Genomic DNA, 19,941 nt, shown 5'->3' with positions numbered 1-19,941 from the left:
GTACTTTAGTGGTTATCTTGAGGAGGTTAGGTTATTTTTTGCTTCTCACTTATTACTTCAAAACCACTTCTGCTCTTAGAAATTTTGTAACCTTCCACTCAGCTTCCTGTAGCCGCCATTTTGTCTCCTGTAACAATTTCCACGCCGTGTAACTGTGTATCTTTTAAAGGTATGTTTACTGGAGTGCTTTGTAGTTATTTCAGTAGGATAATTTGTGTGTTGTGTCATTGATGAAAGAGTAATACTAAAAAATGTATATCACCTTTTACTGGAAGAGGTAATTTGCAATGGCATCTTCAAAAAATCCATTTATGACTTTGGTGGCTTGCTAAACTGCCCTTTTTATTTGTACTTTTCCTGTCTGTTTCAAAGTCGCAAATTACAGTAAAAGCACATCATGTGCATAATATTCATGCTTTCGGGTGTATTAGAGATGCTTTAATCCAGGATGAATCAGATACACTTTTTGGTTTTATTTGGTGCTGATATGTATTTCCTTGAAAACCAAAAAAAAATTTTTTTTTAAATTTCTAACTCAAATTGTATTCCAAAATATGCAAGATGCAATTAAAAAGTGACTGGATACACTTTTAAATCTTAAGATGGGGGAGATGGGCTCCGATACTTTGCTTTTTTGTAAACTGACTGCAGCTTTCTGCAGTGGCTGTCTTGAGAAATAGTGTGTACATCACTACTGAGAAGCTGTAAGGAAGTTTAGCTAACAGGCTGTAACCCCTTAGCTGCATGCCAGCCACAGCCTGAAGTTTCTTTGGAGAAATCTCTTTTACTTAAAGTCCCAAATTAAAAAAAAAAAAAATTGCTTCCTATTTGCAGGCATTCTTTTCGTGATTAGGCTGCTTTAGTAGGTTCTAAAGAAAGTGAATTGGGATGAATTCCTTCAGTAGCGAGGTGGTAGAATTAACATGTGGCTTTACTCCCTTTCTAGTGGAAGACACTAAAGAAGTAGCAAAAATGTTTCACTCTACAAAAATCATGTGGTCCTAGCTGTCATAATTTATTCCTGGTTCTTTTTGCAAATGAATAGCCTTTAAAATGTATTTCTCCTGGTTGATTCCAGCTTACATTTTCTGAGTATCTTTCCCCTGATCTCTACTCTGGCTTCTGCACAGTATATTAACCCTGTTCCTTCTTGTTCACTGCATGAAGAGCAGGTAGCAGGAGGGAGCCAAGAGGACCTTATTTGATTCCCCTTTTGTTTTTTAAATGTATGGCCCATTCAGGAAACCCCATCACCGTAATGTTTTCCTGCTTGTCCTGTTGTAATGTCAGAATGAAGTGGCTGTTCTTTCCCTTGAGTCATCTTCCCGAATGAAGGTTCCTCCAACAGAAATCATCAACTTAACATGGTTATTTCCCTTTAAAAAATTATTTCATTTCGTAGAAAGATAATGGGACATTTTGGGAAGGTTCATTTCTGGCAAGGCAGAGGAGTAGTTTATCACCTAAAGACTCTCAACCTTAAAAAAAAACTTTTCTGAGATGAAAAACCATAGGCTGTTCATTGTATGATTTTGGACAATTGAAAAATAAGACTAAGTGCATTTTGACCTTTATTTCTCTTACCTTTGATTATAGAACCACCATTTTAACAACCTCACAGGCTGATATAAATAATTGTTAGATTTTTTTAGAAGTATTTAATTGGCAACAAGTTATTTAAAACCCAGTGAGTTGTAAGTTTGCTGTTATTTTGCAGGAGGCAGGAGCTTGCAGTCAGATGGCTCTGGGGTGGAGTATAACTGTCACTTATTAGTTATATAATTTGAGGCAGGCTACTTCCCCTCTGTGAAGGCTTCAGTGTCCTAATTTGCACCATTGGCACAGTCATGCTACCCCAGTTAGGGTTAATATCGAATGACAGAGCAGATGCTGTGTGAATAGAGGCTCACATTGCTGTCTGTGTATTTAGCACTATGGGTTCACTGTGGGAGATTTTAAAAAGAAGGTGAATAGTAGATGGTTTTGCCTTAAGGGCTTTCTGATCTATCAGGGAGGGCAGATAACAAAGAATCCTTACTGGCCTTGAGGGTGGTAGGTGTTCAAAAGAGAGGAAGATCCATGATGAAACAGGCTTGACGGCAGAGGTTGAGAAGGTTGAGAGGAAGGTTCTCCGCCCTGGCTCTCATTAGAATCACCTGGGTCCCTGAGAGATCTACGAGTGGCCAGAGAACAATTACATCACAGTCCCTAGGGTTGGGGCTTGGTATCAGTCTCTTAAAGGTCCTTTAACGTGGGACTTTAACGTGTGGTCCAGGTTGGAGATCAGTTCAAGAATTTACATGGGTGGAAGTAATACAAATAGTAGGAAGCACATAGAAAAGTAGGGGTTTTTTGGTCCTGGTTGCTCTGAATTTCAGAAAGTGTGGTGAGTGAGGACTACTTGCTAATCCTAAGGATATATTTTTGTATAAATGTAGTGGCTTCTGTTATAAATCTGATAAATTGAATGAGAGGAAGGATGTGTTTGATTTGTATGTGTGTGTTTGTGGGTGACGTTATTGGGTTTTTGTTTTTTCAACTCATTGTAAATGTTAGCTGTAACATTTTCAAAGTAGATAAAATATTTTAAAATTTTGCATTTTTGAGTATGAAGAGGGTCCACCATTTAGAGTTGTTTTTTAGAAATAATGCAATGATGATAGACTTGCCCTGGGTCTATTTGACACTCCTAACACTCTTATCAGAGTCCTTTGTGGCCAGTGCCAGAGAGAGCAGCTTGTGAATAGAATCACCTGTGTGTAACATCACCCATTGGCCTTGGAATTCTCCATTGCCACAGCCACGTGAACAGATTGGCTGGACACTCTCTGATGCCAATCATCTAGGCAAGCAACTCTGTATTTGAGGTATTCATTAAGATGAAACTGTAAAATATGAAAACTATTTTTTTGATTTTTCTATGTAGAAAGGAAAGTGAAACATACAAGAGAAGAAACGTTTGGGATCTTTGCCCTAAAGTAGAAAGGATTCGAGATACTGTTCGTGTTTAATAACCTTAACCTACATTTTTATAGGGGGAAAATGTTATTTTTAAAAATGAGAATAAAAAAGTTTTGAAGCAAAATGTAATGAATCAGCTGGACCATAACGGCTCTGGCTGAAGAGAAGGATGTAAGAAGCCACATCCTGCATATAAATCAAAACACCATGGTTACATGGCATGTTTGTATATAACAGTCAAGGGGCGGGGAAGAGGAGGTCTCATACCTTAGCAAGCATTCATTTTGTTATATGTTTAAGCTTCTGTGCAACAAAGCAACCTTTTTGTCTTACTACTGGGGATAATCTAAATGGTGGATCACTTGTTAAATAGGGTCCTCTTTTATTTTTCTGATGCTCTTGTTATTTTGTGCTTCATCTTTCAAGGAGTTGGGTTATCCTTAAGTTTCATTGATTCACTGGAGGGGACATGATGGAAAATGAAGATGTCAATACAGTTTTATGCAGATTCACAATGGAGGGCAGCATGAGTGACACCCTGCCTGCAGAGCATGAGTTTCATTACTGTTATTGTAAAGCAGGGGAATCAAGTCAGTCTTGGTAAAAACAGATTGATGCCCATTATGGCATGTCACTGAAGCCAGAATGTTACTGTCTTCAGCTCTGCTTACTTAAAGATAGTCAAAAGCGAAGAGGACTGTCTTAAGGATTCATTCATTCAGGAAATATACACTGGGTCTCGTTCTGTGCCAGGAATTGCTCTAGGAGCTGGAGAGACAATAGTAAATATAACCAAGGGTCTGTCCTCATGAGCTCACATTCTAGGATGAGAAACATAGACAAGTAAGTGGATGTAGACTATATCAACGGGTAGTAAGTGCTTTTAAGAATGACACAGAGATAGGGAATAGAGAGTGACGCAGAAGAGGGGGTTGCTTTAGATTGGGTGGGCTGTAAAGGCGTCTGTCTGGAAGAGAGACACTTGGGAAGAATTTTAAATGAACCGAACCGGTATTTGAAGGAGGGTTATTCGAGTTAGAAGATACAGCAAGTGCAAAGTCCCCAAAGCCAGAGTGTGTGGCACACTCCAGAAACAGTACAGAAGCAGACTGTGAGCTGAGCAGAGAGGGCAATAGGAGTTGAGATCACAGAGGAGTCAAGGCTGGGTCACAGGCCTCAGAGACCACGGAATAACCTTGGCTCTTACTTTGTTAAAGATGGAAAGTCACTGGAAGCCCAGGCTTGGCGCTATCTAAATTTTTATTCTAAGGATTGCTTATAGGGTTCTTTTTATAAGGATCACTCTGGCTCCAATGTGGAGAATAGATCGGGGGGGAGAGCAGTTAGGATGTTGTCACAATAACTCAAGAAAATGATAGTGGTGCTTTGGAATGGGATGGTGGCAGTAGAAAAGGTGAGAAGTGGTTAGATTCTGGACATATTTCTGAAGTAAAATGGGTAAGGTTTTTTGACAGATAATATATAAGATGTAAAAAAAAGAGAGAAGTTAACATTGACTCCAAAGATTTTGCCCTGGGCAGCTGGTGAATTGAAATTGCCACTTACTGAGATGCGGAAACTTGGAAGATATGGGAAGAGCAGACTGGCAGGAAAATTAAGAGTTAGCTTTGACTTTGTTATGTTTGAGAGGCTAGCAGATCACTAAGTGGTGATGTTGAGGTATAATTGGAAAAATCAACCTGGATGTCATGGCAAAGGTTGAGGCTGCACATATAAATTTGTAATTTAAAAAAGAGAAATGAAAAGAAGATATTTAAAGCCATGGGCATGGATGAGATCATCTAGGATTAAAGATTCAGACTGAGAAGAGAAGATCTTTTAGGACTGAACCCTGGGACAGTGCATGGTAGGAGGAGAAGCTAGAAAAAGTGGTATCCCAAAGGTAGAGACTGAGGGGCTTCCAGGTACATGGATTTTCAGAGACTGGGGCTCACTAGGACACTTGGTCCCCCTCCATGTGAAGAAATTGTTTCAAGAAAGAAGGAGCAATTAACTGTGTCTAGTATGCTATAGATAAACCAGGAATGAGCAACAACCATTGAATTTGGCAACATAGAGATCTTTGGTGATTTTGACAAGACTTGTCTTTCATGAACAGCCAGGTCGACCGTAGGGGTAAACATGCATGAGGGTACAAGCCCAGTGCACCTGGAAGTATCAGGCCTCTTCTGCCAGCCCCACCAAAAGCAGCACGATGCATCCTTAGTGCATCGGTCTCTGAGTGCACCCAGGTCCTTTGTGATAACCCGTGTGATTTGAGTCATTATTTAACTTCTTTGTTATTCAGTATCCTTAATGTGAACTGGTGTCCAGATTTGTTATTTTAATCTTCTACCAGTGTGCTATCTGCATACTATGTTGTGCTAAGAGCTACATAGATTAATTTTGAACTAACATGGTTCTGGTGCTGTAAGAATTTTTGATTTCAGAACAAATTGAATCCTACCTCACGTCTGGAGAACTAGCCTTTGATGTGCGTTGGGGACAAGAAAAAACTCAAACCCCCTTTATTTAAAAAATGAACATTTGGCTGTGAATAATTTAAGCTTTTAGAATATTTATAGTCTTTTGTGTATTTCTCATCTTCTATTGACCCGGTCTCTGAAAAAGTAGCTAGAAGGAAATACTGCACAAATCACTAGAGAAATGTTGAAAATTGTTTTGAGGGCAGTGACTGTCTCTCCTCGACCTAGCACTGGATTGCTCAGGACCTCAGTTAGTATTTGTTGAATGAGTGAAAGAGGGCATATTAGTCCAGGTTCGGCCGGAGCAGTGGAACCAGTGGGAGATGCATCTGCAGTATATATATTAAGGAATTGATTACAGGGAACTGGCTTACCCACTGGTGGTGGCTGGCTAAGCAAGCTTCAAGTCCTCAGGGCAGTCAGGAAGGCAATATCAGAGCAAGCTGTAACTCCACAGGCACGAGCTGAAACTTGGAGCCCTGAACTTCCACCCGCTTTGCAAACGCATCTAACCTGCCTGCTTAAGTCAGGCCACCCAAGCTAATCTTCCTTTTGATTACTTATAGTCAACTGAAATTAGGGACTTTAATTACATTGGGAATACCCTTCACAGCAGCACCTAGATTAGTGTTTGCATCAGTAGGCATGTGTATGCTACAGAGTAGCTGCAGCCTCCCTTTTGTCCTCCAGTTCTGGCAAGAGGAAACCCTTGTAGCCCACCACGTCTGGAAGAATACTAAGGGAATTCAGGGGAATGTGGTTCCACCAAGCCAAGCTGACACATTACAAAACCATCACAATCAAAGCCTGATATAGGGTGATTTGCAGTCTTAAGTGTTTTTTGGTTTTTGTGGGGGGGGGTTGCTTTTAAAAATGGGGTTTTTTGCTTGTTTTTATTTTGATTATTGAGGGTTTTTTCTCATATTATTTTAACAAATGATAGACATGATGAGATAATTCATTATATAAGATGGCCTTGAAATTACTTTGGGTCATACCATTTAAACTAGCCTTGAGTTTACACTGACTAGGAGGCCACATATAGCTCAATAGCTGAGAAAATAAAAACAGTGAATTTTCATGTTTGTCTTTTAGGCTCCCGAAAGCTCAAGCCCTGCCCTAGGGACTGTCCTTACGCACCCTTTCCCAAACTTCAGCCCCTAACAAAATGCGATCTCACTGTAACTCTCTTCAGTATTTGTTTTCTCCCTTTGGTTCTCACTAATAGGCATCATGTATGTGTATGTGTGTATGTGTTGATTGCTTTGTAATAAAACCTCCTCTTGAGATTAAAACTTCAGGTAGTTTAGAGAACAGAAATCTTTTCTGGTCCCTGGTTATTATTTGATAGGTAAGAGGAACAACTTGCTCGGAGGCCTAGTTGGCAGTAATTGAAATCTCCACCCAGTTGTCAACAGCAGGACTAGTTTACATCACATTTGGAATGAAGTGTCCTCCCTTGTTAGTTTCAGCATACAAAGGGTAGGGGAAACTAGTAATTAATTACCAGCTTGTGTGTGGTGCTATCATAATACCCAATAATTCTATCATTATGGTTTATTTTTATAGTCTATTCAGTCCTGAAATAGATTCAGACCTTAAGAGTTTATGACTTTATGGTCAACTGTGTATATTGCATTTGGCCCATTGCCACACAGTTAGTGCTCAGTGATGATACTGTCATCTTTGTCATAGCTGCCCCTCCAAAGGAAGCATCATTTTACGTGTGAAAAGGTGGCCAATTCACCATCTCATGGTTGACTCAAGATCCATGGAAAGACATGTGAGAGTAGCTGCCTTCTTCTGTACTCTTCTGTATCCCTAAGGTCCAACCCAGTGACTTGCATTTGACAGATGTTCAGCAAATAATTTCTGAATGAGGGAGTGGGCTGTCCTTTCCCTTTGGCTATCGGGCAACCTGTTGGGTAGGTAACAGGTGCCATTACAGCCAGGTTTTTTTTTTTAATCAATTTTAGGACATGATAAGGATAATACTTTGGCTGGACCTAAATTTTTTTCTCTCTGATGACTTCACACAAATGCCATTTCTCTGTGGCAGCCTCTACTTACTAATTATTAGTGCTAGTGTCACATTCCTTCAAACTGTGCTTCAGTATGATTTTTCAGTATGTGTTTTCAATGCCTCTGCTTAAATAATTGATATTCTTCATGACAAATTTATATTTATTATTACTTTAATTAATTACTTTGCTGTTATTACTTTGAGTAGCCAGTCTCATAAGAAGTTCAGAGTAGGACTTGTAGATGTTGGTAAATAGGTTTTTTTTTTATTCTCTTCTAAACACATTTAACCTTGTGTTTTAATTATTTATGGATATCCAGATTCCCTGAAAAGCCTGCAAGAGAAAATAAAATCAGAGTAGTTAAGAACATGAGCCTGCCTAGGTTTGAATTCCAGATGGGCTACTTCCCAGCTATTGTAACCATGAGGAAATTATTAAATCTCTAGCCTTCAATGTCCTCATTTGTAAAATGAGAATAATAAAAGTGTGTGCCTCACAGAGTTCTAGTGAGGATTAAGTGAGATAATGTATATAATGACTTAGCACAACTTCTTGGCATGTAAGAGCTCGACAATTATTAGTTCAAAGGTATATACTTTACAGGAATAAGGCTGAGTATGCAGACAATGCAGTTTCTTCGTTTTGAGTTGAAGTCATTTCAGTCCTCACCTCTGAATTCTCTGTGCTGCACTGTGATAAGGCGTGGGAAAGTCCACCTTCTCCTTTGCGGTTGGTCTTCTGTAAGTCTGCAGTAGATTTTTTTGTTCTATGTGTAGAGTGGATGATGCCTGTGCTTCCCTCTGGCAGAAATCAAATGTCTCTTTGCAAACTCTGTCCCCACCTGGCTCCTACACTGGCTGATCTCTGGCTTTCTGGGCCCCTGCTGGTCCCAGTTGCTTTGTTTTGAGATGCCCTCTGTAAGGACTACGGTCCCTGTAGGAACACAGGGAAACTTCCCTGTCCTCAGTCACACCACGCTGGAGCCTTGGGGAACTAGGGGAATGCCTTTGCTCTGTGCTGCTGAGGGATGTCCTGTTGCCTTCTCTTCTGCTCCCTTTGGCCCTGCGGGCATAGGGAATTATGTGAGCCAGCCGCTTCGAGAATCTCAGCCTAGGAAGGTGTCTGTTCGCTCAGTTCTCAGCTTTGTCCTCACTCCTTCGCACATCACTCCTGTCTCCATCAGCACCAGGACCCTAAGTGGGAGGAGACAGGGCCAGCCACACTTACATGTGCCGATTTTATTGCCTCCTCCATGCGTTGTTCCTCCTCTTCCACCTGGAGCCCTTACTCTGAGTCTGGTGTATGGTTTCAGGGTGATGAAAAACCGGTTTTGTCAGCACTTTCTTTGGATTTGTCCTTGTTTCATAACAAGGCAGTACAAGTCAAGAATCCGAGGTGTTTGTTGGGCTGATGACTCCAAGTTGTCTGTCATAAATGAACACCATACAGTTATTATTATTATTATTATTATTATTATTATTATTATTATTATTATTATTATTATTATTATTATTATTATTATTACTACTACTACTACTACTACTACTACTACTACTACTGCTACTACTACCACTACTACTATACATGTCAACTTGGTCTAAGTGATTCTTTTATTCCCTTATGGCAGTGGTTCCCTAAATCTAAATGGATTTCACAAGCTAGAAAAAATATTTGTCAATATTGCAAATTTTTTCTCTTATCAACTAAAGAAAATTACTTTTTAAATTACCATCTATTTCTATCATTTCTTTTATCCCCTCCCTCAACTATGGGGGGATATAACTGAAGAGCAAAAAAAAAGGGATCCTTTTAGACCAAGTACATTAAGCCTTATGAAAACTCAGCCCATTACCCTTTGTTTGCTCATTTAGCTGCAGTCAGTGAAAATTTCTTCCCAACTGGCCCCAGTAAGCCCAGCAGCAATTGGAAATCACTGCCTGGGAGTGTCTCAGCCACCAAGTCTGGTTCACTGCGGGCTGTGATTACGAATGCAGTACTTTCAAGAATCAATGTATGGAGTAACTCAGGCCAAAGAAAACACCGTACCTAAATCCTCAGACAGAAGGACTGTTGAGTTTGCCTGAATTTCTATAAAATTGCCTGTAATTCACTGTTTCACTGTATTTGGGTAAACATGGCCTCAGAGAGCTTTTGCAAGAGAAATTATAAAAATGCAGCAAAGCCCTGTGATCTCATTTTGGATCTCCTCAGGAATCCTCATCAAAATGCAATTAAGCAGAGAAAAATTCTGCCTTGGGGTGTGATTTTAATTACTCATCATGTTCTGACTTGACTTTCCATGCTGCGGTTCTTTAACTTTCCATATCGCTGCTTCTGTGTGTGACAGCTCCTCTAAAGGCAGCCCCCCTCAGTTGTTTGGGAAGAGTCAAGCGCTTTGGAGAAGAGAGGGAGGGCTGGTAACACATCTTCTCTCGCCTTAGTGCTCTTACTCCAAAACCGTGTGGCAACCTCCTTTTCCTCTCCCTGCCCCAGCCTCAGTTTTATGATCCAGTGGAGCCAGTGGACTTTGAAGGACTTCTGATGACACACCTGAACAGCCTGGATGTGGAGCTTGCCCAGGAGTTGGGGGACTTCACCGAAGACGACTTGGACGTGGTCTTCACATCAAAGGAATGTCGAACTTTGCAGCCTTCTCTGCCGGAGGAAGGGTAAATGGCATTCTTAAACTGTGGATGGGATTGTGACTGTCTTGACTGTTCTCGGTAAGAAGGGAGATGCCCTTCTGGCATCTTCTGGACGTCTCTTGCAAGTAACATTATTCAGATCTATCAAGATGTGCAGGATGACTCCTGTGGTACTGTCACCCCATGTAGATAATTTTTTAACTGGTTTGAGCAGAGGCTCTGAAAAGCCACGTGGGAACTAAGCCTGCTGAAGGGCTGCAGTAGACAAAATGAACTGCTTAAGAAGAGGTAAAGAGGGCGGGCTCTGGAGCCGGACTGCCTGCAGGTCAATTTGGTGACCGTGGGTGAGTCATGTGACCTCAGGAAGCCTCAGTTCCTCCATTTGTAAAAATGCTCTTAATAATCATTGCAATGCCTCCATTCAGAAGTATTTTATTTGTTTCAATAGATGAGATTGGATTAAGTGACAAATGTAGGTTCAATCCACATTTATTGAGCATCTACTATGTGCTGAGTACTAGGATAAAAAGATGAATGAGGCAAAGTTCCTTCATTTGGAGAAAGTTTTATCAAGTGGGAAAACAATGGGGGAGAGCCCTGTAGTGGGAATATGGGCAGAGCTGTTTAGGGCTGTTTCTATAGCAGGTTAATCGATGTGTTTACAGGTGTGGTATCAAATGATGGTATTATGTTTAGATGAAGCTCCTGTTATTTCCATAGTGTAAAAAGCAATGTCTCTTTGGAGGTTTCAGATGAACTTTCATTTGTATTCATTTTCGAAAGCAAATTAAGATTCACATCCTCCTGGACATTTTCAAACTTTTGCTCTTCCCCAAAAAGCCCTGGAAAGGAGATCATGAAACACAGCCCCTGCCCTCATTACTTGGGATATTCCAGTTCCCTTTTGGATTTTATTTCATCACAGTTAAGAAGGTTGGATGACAGGGATACAGTATTTTTATGACCCTTTGCTCCTTGTTTATTTTTACTGAAGTATAGTCAGTTACAATGCATCAATTTCTGGTGTAACAATGTGCTCCTCCTTTAGAAAGTTCTCATTCACATAGGACAGCGGACCATACACTCAGCTCTAACATGCTGAAGGTACTCACTTCCCAGAAAACAAAATCACGGTGATCCTTGGGGAACATTTTTCCCTGTTGTCAGTCCATTTATTCAGATGTGACTTTTAATAGGTAACACCTATTATTGTTACCTTTGGTAGAGAATGATTTAATTTTATTTTTTGTGTAAAATTTATGGTTAATTATCTTCATATGATATCAGAATCTGGGGAAAACCTGTTTAAAATACTTACATTTAGAGGTAGGAGAATTTTTAGTTTTTTGAAAATTGATAGAAGTGGTAATTTTTTTCTTAGCATCAATTTTTGAGTAGAATATTGCCTTGCCACGAGAATCTATAACTAATATGTTATCTGTCTGATGGCTTTAAAACAACCTCTAATCATGGCCCAAAAGTCTTGTGTATACTTAAAGCCCAGGAAAGTATCATCATCATCAGAGTAAACAACAGCTGACTCCTGCTGAACCTCTGTGCCTTTTCAAGAACTTCATGTTGGGCTGTCATGGTGTAGTGGGTATAAGCCTGCACTTACAGGGAGTGCCTCGGGCCAAGTCTATGCTCTCACACTTGCTGAGTGACTTTGAGCAAGATTCTTTTTTATCTCCTTCCTCTGCAAAATGAGAATAATAATAGTGCCTGCTCTATGGAGCTGACAGCTCACTAAATTAATACCTGTAAAGTAATTGCGTCAGTGCCTAGCGCAGAGTGAACGGCACCTAAATGTGAATTATCACAGGTAGGTTTTATTATCTGCCAGATGTTGTTCTAAGCCCTTTTCACACAGTGGCTTACTTCTTCAGCTCAGCTCTCCAAAGGAGAGCACTATTCCTCTCTGCACTTAAGGTGAGGAAACTGAGGCCCAGAAGGGATGAGTGACTGGCCCAAGATCATGTAACTAATTAGGAAGGGGGCTGGGATTTGGGTAGTCAGGGCCCAGGACCACATGTCTGACTTCTACATTATTCCAGCTAAAACTAACAGCCAGCCCACGAGGTAGGTACTGTTCTTACTCTCTTTTTACAAACCATAAAATTAAAACTTATAGTATTTAGATCAATTTATCTGTAATACTAACATATTTGGGGAAAAAAAAGGCAAAAACAAACAAACCAAAAAAAAAAAAAAAACCCACCTTTGCTACTGTGGGGAATTAGTGATTTCTAAATTCCAGATGAAGCACTTGAAGAGTATCTCATGATACAAACCATGCAGGTGGACAAAAACCGCCCAGATTAATAATCACCAACCAAAGCCAGGGCCTGCCAGCTCCTTAAAGCACTACTCCTCTTCATGGCTTTCAAAAAGGAAAACACGCATGTCCTAACAAGGTTACACATGGGCAGAAAATATGCCCAGATTACGCCTGTCAGAGATTGGTATTTCTACATACTGTTTTGTATGTGATTATAGCTAGTTCTGCCTGTATTGTGTTGGAATGCCTTCCGGGATAGGTACAGTCTAACACAATTCTCTGTCATAAAGAAACCCACATGCCAACATGTTTGTCTCATCAAAGTGAAAATGTTATCGCCTCAGGAATACTTCAGACACTTGGAAGCAGTGGGTAAGAGTACCCTTCACGTTCGCAGTTGACAGGGATTTGAAATCCTGCTGCTCTCCTTGGTTGTGATATAGGGGAATGCTTTGTTGTCTTTACCTGGTAGTAACATGTGTTATTTCATTTTCCACCTCATTAGGGTTGAACTAGACCCTCACGTCAGGGACTGCGTTCAGACCTATATTCGGGAGTGGCTAATTGTGAACCGGAAGTAAGTTCATTTTTTTCCCTCTTTCTCTATATATGTATTTATTTTACATTGTTAGTTTTTATCACTTATATTTTTAATTAATAAACTTTTTTAGAGCAGTTTAGGTTTATAGGAAAATTGACTAGAAAGAAGTATTGAGAATTCTTATATACCACCCGCCGCACAATCTCCCCTATTATTAACATGTTGGGGTTTTTTGGGTTTTTTGTCCCGAGTGACCATGAATATTGATTTGGGGAATTACAAATAAATTTTACCAAGCTGGCAGATTCACAAATACAAAATCCGTGAATGATGAGGATTGACTATATTTTGTATTACTCGCCTGCTCAAACAGCTCCCTACTGCCTGCCATATCAATATAAACATCACTTTCTTGCCTTTCAAGGGTCTTAATAATCTGGCCTAGTCTGTATACTAACACTTCTTTCCCTCAATTCCTGGAGCCACTCCCTGTCTCCGGGCCTGCCTCTCTTCCTCACTGTTGTGCCATGGCACCAGCTCAGTCCTCTCTCCACACCTTTGTTCTTGCTGTTTCCCCTCTGGGCGTGCACTCCCTTCTTTCATCCCTCTGCCAAATCCTACATATGGATAAAAGGTTAGAGCAAATTTCTTTTTCCTTTGTGTAGCTTTGTCTGACTAATTTATCCTTCCTTGGATGAGTCTTAGTAAGTGTGGAACCTTGGGTACGATTAATGAGCTGATATTGATACATTATTATTTACTAAAGTCCGTAGTTTACAGTAGGACTTATTTTGTGTGTTGTACATGCTATGGCTTTGACAAATGTATTATGACGTTTATCTGCCACCAGAGTGTCGTACAGAATAGTTTTCATGGTCTTGAAAATCCCCTCTGCACTACCTTGTCGTCCCTCCCTGGCAACCACTTAATGTTTTCACTGTCTCCGTAGTTTTGCCTTGTTCCTCCATATCTTTTTGTGGCTTGATAGCTCGTTTCTTTTTTCACTGAAAAATATTCCACTGCATAGATTTGCTATAGTTTGTTTCATTCATCCATTTATTCATCCATTCACCTATCAAAGTGAGATAGTTACATTTTAAGCACAAAAAATAGAACCGTTTTGTTTGGTTTCCATTCTGATGCATTTCCAAGGGGGTGGGATGGGGGAATTAATGAATGAAATTTAGTCACATTTAAATTTGTGACCAAAAATAAATTACTAGCTTGCCTTCTAGTCAAAAAGGCCTTTCTCTCCTGGTTTAATTAAATGTTCTATAACATTGTCCTGAGCTTTTTGTCTGCATACTAATGACCTGGACAGTATTTTTTAATGAGAAACATCTACACACCCTGAAATTCTCAATCTGTATGTATGTACATGTTGGGGAGCCAGCTGGGGAATGTCTGCGATGAGAGGCACACCCCATTAGAGAAACAGCAGAGGATCTGTGATGATGCATAAGTAGTTTGAAATTCTAGTGTCCTCACCTGTCCTGTACTCCAGTAAGAATGACTGTTCTATGGGATAAATGATGAAAGACTTTGGAGACTGGGTTTTATCCAGCTCCTGTAAGTGTGCCATTGAATTTGTGCTGATGTTTTTGGAGTAATGTCATGCGTACCGTTTTCAATAGCTGAGAAGGAGAAAGCTTGTACAAAGTAATTAAAGAGAAAGTTAAATGCTAATCCGTCATCTGTTCTAATTCGAATGGAAAACCAAGTTTGCCAGGAAGTCAAATAAGATTATGCTTTGCTAGTAATAAATAAAAGAATTCAGAACAAGTTTTTCTCAGACTTTTAAGTATTATAGTTAGAGATACTTTCTGGATACGAAAGTTCTAAAAAAATCTGAGAAGGGACAATAAATAGAAAGGTCCATTTTACTACATTTTGTTTTTACTTTCTATTTGGACACTGCACTTTTTCATTCCTCCTGGCAATTCCCATTGGAATGTTTTTCTCTATCTTTAACAAACTTATAAGAAAAAAGAATTCTTTTTAGAATACTCGTAAAAATTTCAGAGATTATAGGGAAACAAAAAGAGAAAACACAAATCACTCAATTTCACTACAGACGGCTAACCACCATTAACATTTGATGTATTGCATTTGAATCATGTTTCTTTGAATATATATTTGTATAAAAAATTAAATGAGATTATAATACTATTTTGAAGCATGCTTTTTCAATCTTCACAGTGAGTGATAATTATCCCTCTTTGCTATTAAATATTTTTCCTCAATGCAGTTTTTAGTGGTTGCATAATATATTTACACAAAAATTCAATTTTAATGTGTAGATGATCTCTTGTTTTTCAGTGTTATACCCAAATGTCACAATATTCTTGTGTATAGTTATGATTTTTTTTTCCTTTGGAATAAATTCCTACACAAGGGATATCTGTGTCTAAGGGTATACACAAACTTAAAGATTTGGGAATAATGTATCAGAAAGATTATTAACAATATATGCAGTGAATCCTCAAGAATATTGGGTGTTATCTTTGAATAAATTTCCAGTTTTATTTGTAAAGAGGCCATCTTTTATTTGCATTTTGATTATTTAGATTGGGCATTTTTTTTCCCGTATAATTGTTGTCCTTTGGTAAGTTTTCCTTGGTGCTCTGCTTATTCATTGAATTTGTGCATCTATGTTGATGTATTTGTCTGGTCTTAATTACCTTTAGGCCTACTTTTATTTGGTAAGGATATTAACCCATTGTTTATCATATAATACAAATTCTTTATTTGGTATACTCTTTGTCTTTTAAATTTGTTTATAATTTTTTAACATTCAGAATTATTTATGTAATAAAATTTATATCGACAATTTTCCTTATGATTTATATTTTTGCTGTCATACTTAAAATTTAATTTAAAAACGTAGTGTTATTAACTAAGAATTTTGGATTGAAACGTTAATCTAGACGGTTAGGCACTTTGATCATTCCTTCTGTTCCCTTATGTTCTCTTACATGTCTCCTTTTGTGTTTATCTCTTCTATAGGAACAGTGATTGTTCATTTATTTATTCTATGCAACTCTGTGTTTTTTTATTTTCACAAAATAAAGCAATGTCTGTTTTAACTTCATTTTTGGGCAACATACTAAGGATGAGGATTGCCATTGGCCCCATTATCTGGATGCTTGGGTAATGGACCAGTTTGTTTTCCAAAAATAAGCTAATGGATAGGTAGATGTGTGCAACTTTGAAACTCATTGTCAGTTTCTGGCAAGCTTTGACAAGAGCTTTAATAAGGAAGCTCCTTTTTCTATCCCACTGTTTGGTACTCTGACTCTGAACATGAAGGCTACAATTCAGAGCACATACCCCTCCCAGAGATCATTCTGCCCAAGCACACACCCCTCCCAGAGATCATTCTGCCCTCTTGTGAAATATCCATAATATTTCATTAGTGGGGAGAAGCCAGTACACTATTGCCAAATGTCCTTCATCTCCCACCCCTACATACATTTTTCAGCTCAGTTTGTTTTCTACAAGTTGTTTCTACATCGTTGTAGAACGATGGTAGAAAGAGAAAAGCAAAGAAGATAATGGTTCAGTGGTTCATGTGAGTGAAACCAGGTGGAACCTGTAATAGGCTTCACAGATGAGCCATTACAGTGAAGAAGGGATATTCAGATTTCTGAATGTTACAGGCATTGACTGCGCAGGGGCTGGCAGGAAGGAAAGTACTAAGTGTCTTCTACTGAGTCCCCTTTGGGGAGAGAGTTTGGTGCCTCCTCTTTCCAGCTCCATCTGATCCACAGAGATTCTGTCTAGACTTTGACATGAAATTATCTGTTTTGGTGAGTTTCCATTTTTTCTGTGTCTTCATAGGCCCAGGAGTCGGAATAAGACATAATAGTGGTTGCTGACTCTTTGTTAATTAGTGATTCATTAGCTCTCCTTTGAGTTTGTTATTTTATGTGTCAAATAATGTATGCTGTTTTGAAAGAAATCAAATAATACAGGAGTGTATTAAGTACAAAGCTAGTTTCTTGCCACACTATTCACTTGCTCCCTGCCCTTCTTTTCAAACCACTCTTTTTTAAAAACTATTTTTTAGATTTATTTTTCATTGCAGTAACACTGGTTTATAACATTATATGTTTCATGTCTCCAACATTATATTTCTACTTCTATGTACCCTACAGCATGCTCTCCACCAAAATTTAGTTTCCATCTATCACCATACAGTTGATCCCCTTTACCTGTGTAGTCTTCCTTCTGCCCCTTCCCCTCTGGTAACCCCTACTCTGTTCTCTGTTTATCTATCTTTTTGTTTCTGTTTTGTTTTTTCCAACCCACTCATAATGGCATGGAGTTCACTGTGTAGCCTTCCAGAGCTCTTCATGTCCTCATAGATATATATAGATATATAGATATAGATACACACACATATATGAATATTTATATTTTACATGAATATTCATGTATTCAAAGCACATATGTGCAAATACATATTTTATATATATACACATAATATAATTTTTTAATAGTGTCTTTGGCATCTTTCCATACCAGAGACCTATCACGTTCTTTCAAAATGCTGCCTAGCATTCCAGGTGTGAAGGAGTATACCATAAATTATTGACTTCTGTTCTGTTGAAGGACACTGCAGTTGTCTTGATTTTTCACAATATAAATGAGACCTCTGTGAACATGTATGCACATTTGCCCCTACACATGGGTGAGTATTTCTGGAGGTAGAAAAGGGACCAGTGCACATGATACATTCTGATAAGTATTGCCATATTCTTCTCCAGAAAAGTTGTAATAATTCACTCCATTACCAGCGGGGTATGAAACTGCCCTTTCTCCCCATATCCTTGCCAATGCTGGATATTATTGATTAAAATAAAATTTAAATTCCTCCAGTCTTATTCTAGTTACCATTTTAAACTAGAAGCTATTATACCTACTTTCATAATATTGTTTTCTCTTGCTGAGTTGTCTTCCCTTACCTGTCCTAAAATCCCAGTTAAATATATACCTACCATACAACCTGAAGTCCTACCCCTAGGTTTTACCCAAGGAAAACAAAAACCTGTGTTCACATAAAAATCTCTATGCAAATATTTATAGCAGTTTTATTTGTAATTTCCAAAAACTAGAAACCACCCAAATTGCACTCAATGGAATTAATGGATACACAAATTCTGATACATCCATGAAATGGAATACTACTCAGCAATAAATTGGAACAAATTACCAATACATGCAGTAACATAGATGAATAAGTTATACTCTGAATAAGGAAATGAGACTAAATAATATAAGATTTCAAGAGAAATATTCAGAATAATTTCTGCTTTGGGATTCTGAAGGCCAGCAAAATAACAAAATTTAAAATATAATATATATAAAGCAATAATTACATAAATCATATTATTCACAAATGTCAGTTAACAAAAATGTATTTGGGGAGACCTTTTCAAACACTTCCTCAGAAGAAATAACTATTTTAAATGTTTATGAAAATGATTTTAGTTCCAGTTGCTCTACATGTGCAAAGGGTAGTAGTAAAAAAGTAGTAGATCCATGTGTGACCAAACTTTATTTATATTACAATATTTATTTTCTGTTTTCTAACAGATCTTTGAGAGAGCCTTACATGGGATTTCACAAACCTGCCGGCTTCTCTTAAGTTATTCTCACCAATATAAATGTAGTCAGCAATATCTATGTGTGTGCTGGAGGGTCAGCTTTGCTAGTGTACAGAATCACTTTGGGGGGCTCTCACTAGGGATTCAAATGAAAAGCTTCATGTGATCTAATGTTCTGGGGGAAAAACCACCCAACTCAAAGTAGTGGCAAATACAGGCAAATATTAAGTGGCTTCTTAAGATTACAGTACTCTAAATGACAACACACTGAATTAGTGAATGGTTTTCCTGAAAAATCCAATATTAAGAGGGAACATTCCCAAAGGAATGCACTAACATTAATTAATTCTAAAAAGGAAAGAAAACCGTGAATTAAAATTCAAATTTCACACTCGCCCTTTACCTTTCTAAGGATGTTTACACTCCAGAGGGTTTTGATGTCATGGGTTCAATGTCACATATATCTTCATAAGGAAACCTGCTTAGGCCACAGAAAAAAAATCAGGAGGCGACTTAGCTTATGTGTGTGGTAGCCTTGGAGACCAGAACTATGCCAGCTTTAGCTTTTGGTCTTGTTTCATAAAATGCACTTATTTCCAAGAGTGTTTGTTTACAAGTGAATCCCCCCCCTCCCGATACACACATAAACATGTACACACACACACACGCACACACCCACAATTACAGCCATGTGCCTGCCTCCATCATCCTCAAGTCACTTCTCTCTGGGCCTCTGTTTCTTCATCGGGTGTGGCATGGACATGGGGTGAATGCTAGGGCATTTCCCCCAGCTTTAAGATTTTAAGATAAAAAGTTCATACATTATACGTGAAAGAAATCCAAACAGATTTCCTTCTTAAAAGAAGTTCAAATCTTGGAGAAATGAAATTTATTTGGCTTTTGTTCTTTTGCTATTTTTCTTTTTTTTTAAACATTTTTTATTGATTTATAATCATTTTACAATGTTGTGTCAAATTCCAGTGTTCAGCACAATTTTTCAGTCATTCATGCACATATACACACTCATTGTCACATTTTTTTCTCTGTGAGTTATCATAACATTTTGTGTATATTTCCCTGTGCTATACAGTATGATCTTGTTTATCTATTCTACAGGGATAGACTGGGATTTCAAAATTCTTTTGCTATTTTTCGTGCACACAGATGCTTTCCTTTTTGTCCTCGGTTTTGTTAGAATGTTTTCTGGAATCCTTTATGTGGACCCCAAAGACACTAACAAATGGGCATTTTTTTTTAAAAGTGAGTTACAGAATAGTATTAAAAGTTCATTTCACAATATGTATTCTCTAACCCTATGTGTGTGCCAGCCCTCAGGCTTTGGGGGGTGGAAAGCATCAAGACTAAATGTAGTCCATGGCTGGGGATTTGAAACCAGA

The 19,941-nt window shown here is 38.5% G+C and overlaps 1 protein-coding gene across 4 annotated transcripts in view; it reads left to right on the top strand.

The window, feature by feature from the left end:
* DOCK8 (dedicator of cytokinesis 8) overlaps nucleotides 1–19,941 on the top strand; it is a 223,457-nt gene that overhangs the window by 69,160 nt on the left and 134,356 nt on the right. For 3 of the 4 annotated variants that reach the window (XM_031449810.2, XM_031449809.2, XM_031449812.2), the window contains 2 exons: nucleotides 9,965–10,140; nucleotides 12,900–12,971. In XM_031449810.2, the coding sequence (XP_031305670.1) occupies nucleotides 10,013–10,140; nucleotides 12,900–12,971 (200 nt within the window). In that variant the 5' untranslated portion in view covers nucleotides 9,965–10,012. Of the gene's footprint in view, nucleotides 1–13; nucleotides 170–9,964; nucleotides 10,141–12,899; nucleotides 12,972–19,941 lie in introns of those variants that run through there. The other variant, XM_010999703.3, reaches the window with a different exon arrangement.

This window comes from Camelus dromedarius, chromosome 10 (genome assembly GCF_036321535.1).
Source record: "Camelus dromedarius isolate mCamDro1 chromosome 10, mCamDro1.pat, whole genome shotgun sequence".
Taxonomy (NCBI): domain Eukaryota; kingdom Metazoa; phylum Chordata; class Mammalia; order Artiodactyla; family Camelidae; genus Camelus; species Camelus dromedarius.
The sequence above is the reverse complement of the archived record's forward strand: the minus strand, read 5'-3'. Positions and strand labels throughout refer to the sequence as shown.